Genomic DNA, 10,870 nt, shown 5'->3' with positions numbered 1-10,870 from the left:
ACGACGCGCAGACAACCGGCCAGGGCGAAGGAGAGGCCTCCCCCGCCCCCCCCTCGAATGTCATGCGGCCTCCGCCCCGCACCGCCGGCTCTCGACTCGGGTCCTTTACGTAACACTTTACAGTGACGTGAAACTGTCGTACTGTCAAAAGTTTTCCGCCGACCCGACCGGTCAAAGAGGTGGCAGACGAGCCCTGTCTTTCTCGGCCCCCCCTCGGACGCTCACACCCCTCATCCCGAGGCCGTGGGTCTTCTGTCCCTTCACACGACCATCAATATATTCCATCAACCGTACTGTCTCCTTACTCTTGTACGACAGCACGGTACCACACCACTACGCGCGCGGGGGGTACGCAGATACCTCCGACCCTTTGACCCTAACCTTCGCCTCGTACTCCCCTCGACTGAGCGATTGGGATGTACAGTCTCTCCTCAGAGGCTGAACCGACCATCCACCTAATTACACTAAAGTCAACACAACCTACTGGTGTGACGGACAACCGAGCTGCAGGTTACAGATCTCAAACTTTTTTTCTTTCTTCTCCTTTTCATCTCACCTCCCCCTGCTTCTCTGTAGCTCTGCCTTCACAAACTAAACACTGACCAAACAAGAAATATAAAAAAACTTTTCCTAATGACCTCTAAATGTAATCATACCACTCTTTGAGTTTCTGAGTGAGCCACAGTTTTCCTCACCTTAAAGTCTTCTTTTCACAGAGAAATTTCTATTTTGGCAACCCTATATTGTTCTAATCCCTACTAGCAGGCGTTTCCTTGGTGTTCTTGACTGGTGGATTGGACTGGGGCTGGGTGGTGGGCGGGCGCTTGGCCGCAGTGTGATGGAGTTGGGTTTGGGTTTTAGGGTAGGTGCAATCAACTCTGTGTGAATCAATCTAACCTTTCATATGTGTGTTTGTTTCACAGCATCCCGGCTCACTATATGTACCCTCAGGCCTTCGTACAGCCTAGTATGGTCATCCCTCATGTGCAGCCTACAGCCAATGCACCTTCCAACGCTTCCTCCCCCTACATCGACTACACTGGAGCGGCCTACGCTCAGTATTCTGCCGCCGCAGCCAGTGCTGCTGCAGCCGCTGCATATGAGCAGTATCCCTACGCCGCCTCCCCCGCCGCCGCAGGCTACATGACTACCGCGGGGTACGGCTACGCAGTCCAGCAGCCTCTGGCCACCGCCGCCCCGGGCTCAGCCGCTGCTGTTGCCGCCGCCTTCGGGCAGTACCAGCCTCAGCAGCTGCAAGCCGACCGCATGCAATAGCAGCTACTGCAACCACTGGACATGCAGAGCGAGGAGCCCCGCCCCCGACCACAGCTGATTGGTCAGGAGGAGCGGCGAAGGAAAAGGAAGAGGGATTGGCCTTAAGGGCGGGCGTGTCAGCGACTCGTAGGCAGAGTTGCTTTAAAAAGGTTATGATGGTGGTGGTGGTGGTGATGATGGTGGTGGTAGTGATGATGATGATGGTGAGGTGGGAACCTTTTACAGTAACCTTCCAACTTGCTGTGCTTCAACCAAAAAACGAGAAAATGAAAAAAAAGTTGCAGAACACATAATGGAAAGTGATTTACTATTATTGTTGTTGTTATTACTATTATCATTACTATTATCATTGTAGTAGAGTACTTATTTATAGAAGAGAAGCAGGAACTAATCCCTGTGGTTGGTATAGGTGTTGAACTGCCTTCAAGTCCTATTGCTGTCTTTAATGTTAGTTTAGGTCTATTATTTTTCATTTGTGGTTTTACCACAAGTGTTTTCGGTTATTTTATGCCCTCATAACATATATATTTATTATTGTTATTATTACACATTGGGGGCTCTTCTTGTTCTTTTTGTCATATCAAGTGCATTTTTAGGAGTTAATATTTTCTGATAATCAGGGAAATGGAACAGTTTCCAACATGTTAGCTATTATAATGTGACCTCTGTCAGGAAGTCGAGGAGTCCTAACTTATTGTGTCACACTTATTTGATGAACTACCTTTTTATCTTCCTGATGCTGAATGTCCCTTTTTTTTACTCTGTGTCTCGACCTCTTGACCTATGCTAAGCAAACAAATCACCAGGAGACAAAAAAACAAAGAAAAGCAACAAAAAAACTGAAAATGTCATCAACTCTGACTTGATTCTTGGACTAAAGGGGGACTTGGCAAACAAAGCAAACGCACTGACAACAGGAGGGAGGTTGAAAACGGCTTCAGACAATGAGAAACACTAAACCTGTCGCTTTTCCACATGTTTCACTCACACGTACACAGACACATGCATCCAGAGTTGCACACATAGCAGTCAAAGACAAAGGCAGCACAGTTGTGTTTCTCTCGGGCTCTGGGATGGAGGGAGAGAGAGAGAGAGAGGGAGAGAGACAGAGAGGGAGAGAGAGAGAGCAGCTGGTGGTGGGGGAGGACAGCGCCGCTCCAGCGCCACACAGACGGATCACTCTGGAAAGAACGCATCACTTGTGCTCGTTTGTTGAGCTGTCACATTTTAATCCCCGGCTGGGCCCATTTGGGAACCAACTTCACAAACCTCCACCCAACGCAGTGCCCCACAGCAGAGCCCCCCCACCTCCCCTCAGTCATGCAGCTGTCAGCACTTCCACCTCTGTGCTGCTGTAGTCTGGTGTCAGGTACACACTCACACACACTTTCACCAAAGCTACTCGACAACTGGCCTGCCTCATGTCTGTCAAGATCACCAGGAGGGGTGAAGAGGACTCTTTGACGTTATGTCGGTCTGTGTGCCTTACATTTTTACTGCTATTTAAGAGGAAAAAAACACACAAAAAAAGATAAATCTACTATTTAAGATATTTATTTTTGAGGGTTGACGATGTTGACGCTCTGAGAGTAGAGACTTAGTGGCGGTACTGTATTATTAATATTATGTACTCATCTCAAGGCATATATAAGTTATTGATTAGTTTTAGTAATATTATTATAATTATTATTAACATACTCAACCAAAAATGTCAATGTAGGAGTTATTTAAGATACTGTTATGTGCACTGTACTTTTATTTTTTTAATCTTTTTGATTCTTTAGAACATGACATTAGCTTAATGCCTTTTTGTAGGGAAGGAACTTTATTTAAATGCAGGCCTGTTTGCATGGAGATTGTACTCTTCTGTGTTTAGATGAGAGGAATAAATAATAATAACTTTCACAAAAAACAAGCGAAAATGCTGCTTTCTCCACTAGAATGTATAGTCGTTGTCAAGGGTTCATTAGCTGTGCTTCTTTTGCTTAATATTCATCAGATGAGCTATTTTACACTGTCGGGAATTTTTATACTTGAACTATTTCTTACAAGGGAAATATGAAAAATAAATGACAAAAAAACTTTTTAAGGATGCTTCTCATTGTCACTGGATGAAGGCATGTAAAGTGTATTTAAATGCAAAGGTCATGTTGATATTAATACCTTCACTGCAGAATTTCAACACCATTTACTTAAAATTGGAATAAAATGATCTATATTTAAAAAGCTTGGTGATTTATTTTCATGAAGAGTGCATTTCATCTCGCATGACAGGCTATTTGAATGAATATGATGATCTTTTTGTGCAGGAAGTGTTTGATATTTTACATTTGTGTGATCCTCCTCCAATGTAGCCTTTCAGTCTGCCTTACACACCCTCATGAGCATAATGAATGTATTGCCTTTGTGCCATATGTTCAATATAAAATAATTGAGATTGTCTGTCTTGAGCTGTAAGTCTTTCTCTGAGCAACATCTGTGAGGTGACAAACTGCTCCGCTCCCCGTCACTGGGAAACCATTTTGAGAAGACGTCATTTGAAACACTCTCAGTCACACCCAAAGTGTGGATACCTCTGACACGTAATAAAGTCTAAAGAATATGAATGATTCATCCTCTAGTCAATAAGTCATGTTATTAAGAACATGCTGCTTTGTCTCTGCCACTCGGCTCCAGGGAGTATTTTGGGCCTTGGTGAAACCTAAAACTATAGTGGGGTGATCATGACACAGCATGGTCACAACAAAGCCTTATGGGTAAAAAACAGGTGCTATCATAGCATCTGACACCATGATAACAATTAAAGCTGTTACTTTATTTAACTGATGATGCAGAGCTGTGATGAAGTTTTGATAAGACTTTGACGTGGCACCCAGGATCAGTTTACTAAAGTCAGCCCTACGTTCTAACTATCTTTTATTTATACCTTGTAACTAGAGTATTTGTTAACGAATAGTAAATAGTCAGATTAAAAGCATTACCTGTCTGTTATACACCAATAATAAGAATAATCAGAAGTTGTATCAGTTTTAAAACAAACTTTGGGTTTAATTACAAATGTAATGTTGAGCCTACCAAAAAGCCTCATTGAGAAATTAAGAAGCTCTGAAATATCTTAATTCTTGGTCTCACTGTAGGCTATATCATACCTTTATAAATTATGTATTTCCAGCATTGAACTAACGTTTATCATCCCACATAGTCAACATTTTAGGGTTTAGAGATGGATATGTTAGTCATCTGCTGTTTATGAAAGGATTTCAAACTACTGAATGTCCATTATGCATTTTGGATAGAGAGCGATTTAAAAAAAAAAGTTGCAAGCGGAATAATCTTTGTGTTAGTGGTCCCAGTCAAAATACTGTCTTTATGAAGTGAAGCACTGTTCACACTGTTGCATTCATATATGCGCCCATACAGTAAAAAATAATTGTATTGACATTTTATTGTCTTGTCTTGCTGCAAAAACCAATTGCCTTTCAAGGACCAAAAATGTAAAGTTGAAATGTAAAGTTCTTTACAATATGCTACTTGTTTCTTTGAGTCAAAAAAATATTGGCCTCTGCTGCACCCACGGACCATTTTCTTTACATTGCAATCAATAATCACAGAACTTGCAATCATTAATCAGTTGAGTACTCCTTTGAACCTGGTTGATCTTGGAAATTAAAACTGTGGACATTTTGACATATCATAAAGCACAGGTGAATTTAATAACCGCATGACTTTCCCTAAGTGTCCCAGAGAGCCAACATGCACCAAACCAGGACATGTGGTGCATACTGGCAAGTGGAATGCAGCTATAACTGTTATTACGTTCACCTGTGCTTTTGAAAGAAAATTCAAAATGTCTGCTATAAATCTTTTTTTTAAATGCAGTCCACCTGTTGACTTATTAAAGGCTCTAATTTATCCAGAATATAAAACCGGCTTGGGAACTAATATAATATTGCATTTAAGGGGAGATTTTAAAACCAAATTTAGGTGTCAAACCTTGGCTCGACTTCACTGGATGAAGATGATGAAGACTTCCCTGTAAATTCAGGTCCATTCCCCTCATGCAGACTTCGCCACAGCGTCAATAACTATTTTTAGCGACTCTGTCTGAGGCTGCCATGTTGCCTGCGAGGTAGAAGCTCGTGAGCCGCGGAGAGAGGAGACACTGCGGCACTGAGTCACGGTCCCTCTCTCAGGTTCACCGTGTGGCTTATTTAGGACTTCCCGGAAGAGACAGCTGAGTGACGGGGCTGGGAGGCAGGAGGGGACCGCAGCACACAGACACGAACTCTTCCCGGGATATTGAGAGTCCTAAGAAAACATCTGCAAAAAGCGAACCAGAGAAGGGAGGTAAGTTGTTTTCTTATGACGAGTTTGTTTGTTACTGTGTTTGGTACATTTTCTGGGTGGGGCGGATGGATATTGGGGTGTCGCAGAGTAGCAGACATGTCCAAACAAAGTCATCTTCACCTGCTCCCTCCGCGCACCATGGTTTCTTACAGTAGGCTATAAGAACACTGAGTGATGTCATGTTATTGGTGATTTTGTTTTATTTCAAGTCGTTTCTTCTGGAGAAACGGTGATGTTGAGGTGTGATGCCTCAGATTTGAGGGGCGGTGAAAGTGCTGTCAGCATGCCAGCAGTGTGCCATGTCATGTTTTATTATGACGCGTCATCGTTGACCTGTGAGTGCCGCGTGAACACCACCTGTAATTAGACAATAGAGATTCAAGCTGCTTGTTTATGTTATAGGCTATTATGCATTAGGCTGTACATTTTCCGAATTTCAAAGTATTGTTTTGACAAACAATCTTAGCTCGAAGTTCATCTAGCTTTTGATGATAGTATCACATGTCTATGTTGGCTTAGATGTTGAAATACATTTTGGCTAAACTCACCTTTTGAGAACCAATTTTTGAGTAACCATTGACCGGAAGTACTGTGCTCTGAAAAAAAGGAAATCCCATTTATCCTTTCTGCTGATTACGGTCATATCAAATGATAAAAATGTCCACAACAGCTTTAAATGGTTCTTTAAGTGACATTGACTCTTCACCATTAGGCCCACATTATATTGATATCATAGTTTTTTTTTCTGTCACAATATATTTGGCAGATAATATCGCCTATTTACTAGTTGTGGAATAATTTAAACATCGTTTTTGTCAGTTGAATTAAAGGAAGATGTCCACTTTCAGCTATGTAAAAAAAATATCAACATAAAACAAGAAACCATATAAGTGTTTTTGAAAGTAGATACAAATACGAAGACTTTGACTAACATACCGATGACGTCACAGCTTCCTGTTTAGTAGCTGTATAAACAACTGTAGCACCTGAAACCATTGCCAGTAGTAAAATTGCCACTACATTTTCTGCATAAAACACAATCAAGGGGGCAAGGAAATGTGTGGTCATGTATGTAAAGTCTTCTAAATTTCACACATTGGGGCAAAGAAATCGCCCAAAATGACCCATTGAAAAATATCTTTGACTCTGCCTGTAGCACACACACTACAGATAAACAGTTTTAACAGATATTTCCGTGTTTACTCAAAGGAATTTATACAGTACAGTACTTTCGAGACCTGCATCAGAATAGCCTACAGTCAGAGAGTCCTACTATAGCTGCAGACTGAGGCCCGATATAGCCCCAAAGATCAGATACCAGGCCAGTGGGTTCAGAAGACACGCGGTTCAGGGTAAAGTCATTAATATCTTTCCACTGCAGGAACATTTGTGCTTTCTCAGCTGTCGGTTGGGGACTTTTTGTGACAAACGCTGCTGCCCACCTGTCTGCAGGAACAGAGGGAATAATGTTTTCATTCACTGGGGCTAAAGTCTGCTAAAGTCCACTTAATATAACAGCTGCAAATTACTGATAGATGAACTCCATTGACTGTAACATGTTGAGGTTGTCTTGGGTTTGACAGTCTTTGTCCCATACATTTTCTGAGTGTCTTGCTGTTCCCCTTCAGTTTCCTTGATGGGCTGAATGTATTAAGAGTTTATGAAAGTTAAAAGAGCATTATTGGCCATGGCTTTGCATTGCCATGGAGAATTTGGCTGGCTGACAATGAATGCAATCAGTGCAGACGCCGGCTGTTTTTGTCTCATGGTTCTTAATCTCTTTATTATTATTGAGTGTGACAGTGATTAAGTGGAGTGTTTTGTACTTGAGCAAATAGAGTAGTTGTCCTCTATTAAATGCATTAAATTAAAAGCTGCAATAATATGACTGCAATAGGTCATTATTACCAGCCAGCATTGTGTGTGTATGATTTCTGTCACTGCAATAATGTCACGTCCATGGAGGATGCAGTCACAAAAAACGTTATAGGTGTTTAGTTCAAAATGATGGAAGAATTCAGAGATGTGTGAAGTCTGAGCTGGTAGTACGGGAGTTGGATGGTCTCTAGGTTTCATTTTTGATTATCTATACAACATCAGAACAAGAAAACTGCCTATCCCAATTACTCAGAGTCGGGCGTCTTTAAAAAGAAAACACCGCCTTTTGCTTGAATAATGACAAATTATTAATTGTTATAGCAGATCCCTGTTCTGATGATCAACGGCCATTTGTCCTAAAGAAATAAAGTTTCCAACATTTTAAAGAATACACATTTAACTTTAGTGCCACAGAGTACAACTTTCTAATAAGACACACTTTATTGTATAGGGTTTCAGTCATTGTTGAAGAGTCACAGGTTTCTCACTTTGTCATTGACATTAGTCATTGGATGTAAATATAAACAAATCGTCAGGATAAACGTTCGTATTGTAGCATTTATTTTATTTTTCTGCTATTCAAAACACAGTTTACTTGAAATGTTGCACATAAACACTTGACCTGATCTACAATGTTATAATGGCAGATACATCTTTTGGTTTAGCGTTACCAGAAAACATTGTTCACTACAAGACTAACTATAAAATTGTACAGAAGGCTTAAGAGAAATTGTTTCCAAAAATATATGAACATAATGCATTTAATTAACTTAACCCTCTGGTATCATTCAAATGTACTACCCTAATTAGTAATTCGGGACAATAATGTCCAGAGTGATACTGGAGAGTTAAACCTTTCTAATAAAAAAACAAAAAACAAACTCATGGAGCAGATTGGGACATAGCTCTCCAGGTTTTAGAGCTGTTGTGACCCAGAGAGCAGAAATAGCAGCTGATTCCTGCGACAGGCATCTGACTCTCCAGAGAGACGGCTCGATGACGCCCATCAGGACATTGTAGCCGCTCCTAGCACATAATTACAAGACATAATTCACAAGGATTACAGACAGGGAAAACAATCCAGTCATAGCTGACATATTAATGCAACTCAGAGCCTCCTGGTGTTTTTTTATAGATCATATGTAAAGCAAATAAACAGATTATAACTCTCACAATAGGATTGTGTGTGGGTCCTGGAGGTAGCAGGTGTCAGTTTAGGACGAGCGTGTTAACCAGCAGTTTGTCTAAACATGCTGCGAGATGCCGGGTTGAATTCCAATCTGTTGACTGACCGCTGCATTGCCTCACGATGAGGCATATATAAACATGTGGAAATATTATTTGGGGATTTTACAAGGTCACTGATGCCATCCTGGGACATAGATGTTGCTCAATATTAAATACAAAAATAAGATATCCATTCCAATTCCTCTATTGAGCATTATTATGCTGAAAAAGCGCAAGTTATGTGATTTAGAAGTTTAGTGACAATTTCCCAATTATGTATAAAGTGTATTTTTTGTGCGTATACATTTATGTGATTATTTTGGACCCAAACAGAAAACATAGATTTCTATTGTTTCTATTGTCAGGTGTTGTCACTGATTTCCTTAATTTTCTCCACTGTACTCACTGTCCCTCCTCTCAGTCTGACTCCAGTTGCTTTCTTTCCCTGCTTGATCCAATTTGTGATCAGAGGACCAGGCAGCTCAAACAGAGACAGTGTTCATATTAAGCCCAATGCATCAACTAAGTTACACTCTGTAATGACACAGCTCTTTAAGGAGCAGCAGCATGGGGAAGTTGAATAGTGATTATTCCCTCCATAGTGATGTGGAAGATGGAAAAACACAATTTCATGTATCACAAAATGAAAACATTATACTAGTGAGCTCACAGTACATCTCAAGAAACTGTTCCTTTGTTGCCAGGTTTGTCACCATGGAAGGATTAGTGGAGCGGCTGGAGCGAGCTGTGACTCGCCTGGAGAAAATGTCCATCACCATGCAGGTGTCCAACGGCATGGCTAATGGGGACTGTACCAATGGCATCGATGGAGGCAAGTCTGCTTCAATGATACTCAACTTCTTTTGTATCAACAGGTTAAAGATTGAAGTGAAAGATGGACATGAGAGCTTTAATCTGTCCCTCTTGTGTCTGCAGGTCTGTCTCGGTGTATGGAGGCCTTTGATGTCCTGCTGAGAGGTCCAGTGTCAGAGTACATGAACTACAGCAGAGCCATAGGAAGCGTGGTGGAGAAACATGTAAGTTGTGTTTGATTTATGCACCAAAGTCTCTCTAAATAGCGTCCTTATATTGTTCAGCGATCGAAATCCAGATGAGAGAAGATAGGAGTTGATTGAGCCATGACGAGTGACTTTCAATTATTAACGAAAAACAAACAAGCTGCTACAGCCTGAGATAAAGATGGCAGGCACTACAAATGCAACATTATTTATTCCCTATATTATTAAGTCCCTCTCTACCAACTTTACATACAAAGTTCAGTATTAAAAACTTCTAGAAGCTGTCCCTTCATAGTCCATCAACAATACTTAAAGAGAAATACTAATTCTTGGACTACCAATTTAACTCCAGATGTAATTCCAGATGTGGCCCCCATTTTCTAAAATTCTCAGTTTGAAATGTTTTCTAAGTGGGAGCACAGATGGATAATGTGCAGCCACTAGTGCAGTCTGTCTGTGCCAAACCATCATTTCATCGGATGCACATTTCTAAACAAACATGGATTGTTCTGCTTTTGATCTCACTTAAAGAAGTGCTGCACTGAAGGCTGAAGGACGGTGATGTTTGAGTTTGGGAGGTCCATCGCCCAAGGTTTCATGTCCCCAAAGCCAAGGGTGGGAGTATGATTGAACTACGACCTTACTTTCATTTATCAAACCGCCAGTGGAGCACTGTTTCCTTTTTGGTAATGACCTGTACTCCCATCAGAGGGCTGTGTGTTTTGTGGTCAGCCAGTTGGCAATAATAGCTGAATAAATCCAGAACAACAGGGAGTGAAGACTAAAGGCGGGCAGACAGAAATCCCAGAAGAAAATGTTGGTTTATCTTCCTCTGTTCCTTGAAAGAAAGTCTGTATCTCTGCGTCCCATCACTGGACGGGGTGAGAAAGAGGGCCAGTGTGTGAGCGAGAGCCAGAGGTGGTTTCTCTAAGTTTGCAGAGCTCCTTTTATGGACAAAGCCTCCCCGGTGGTTCCCTTGGCCCGCGACTGCAGGTCTCAGACACACACAGGACCCAGCTGGCTGAGACGAACTGTGTGTGTGTGTGTGTGTGTGTGTGTGTGTGTGTGTGTGTGTGTGTGTGTGTGTGTGTGTGTGTGTGTGTGTGTGTGTGTGTGTGTGTGTG

At 41.6% G+C, this 10,870-nt stretch overlaps 2 protein-coding genes across 2 annotated transcripts in view; both read left to right on the top strand.

Moving 5' to 3' along the window:
* rbm24a (RNA binding motif protein 24a) overlaps positions 1 to 3,332 on the top strand; it is a 12,078-nt gene extending 8,746 nt beyond the window's left edge. The window contains exon 4 of the mRNA XM_010772972.1: positions 924 to 3,332. Coding sequence (XP_010771274.1) covers positions 924 to 1,275 — 352 coding nt within the window. The 3' untranslated portion in view covers positions 1,276 to 3,332. The remainder of the gene's footprint in view (positions 1 to 923) is intronic.
* Positions 3,333 to 5,374: 2,042 nt separating this feature from the next.
* cap2 (cyclase associated actin cytoskeleton regulatory protein 2) overlaps positions 5,375 to 10,870 on the top strand; it is a 19,346-nt gene continuing 13,850 nt past the window's right edge. The window contains exons 1-3 of the mRNA XM_010772969.1: positions 5,375 to 5,622; positions 9,432 to 9,559; positions 9,664 to 9,764. Of these exons, the coding sequence (XP_010771271.1) occupies positions 9,442 to 9,559; positions 9,664 to 9,764 (219 nt within the window). The 5' untranslated portion in view covers positions 5,375 to 5,622; positions 9,432 to 9,441. The remainder of the gene's footprint in view (positions 5,623 to 9,431; positions 9,560 to 9,663; positions 9,765 to 10,870) is intronic.

This window comes from Notothenia coriiceps, unplaced genomic scaffold (genome assembly GCF_000735185.1).
Source record: "Notothenia coriiceps isolate Sejong01 unplaced genomic scaffold, NC01 NC01_scaffold00011851, whole genome shotgun sequence".
NCBI lineage: Eukaryota > Metazoa > Chordata > Actinopteri > Perciformes > Nototheniidae > Notothenia > Notothenia coriiceps.
Note: the sequence above shows the minus strand (reverse complement) of the source record. Positions and strands in the feature narration are given on the sequence as shown.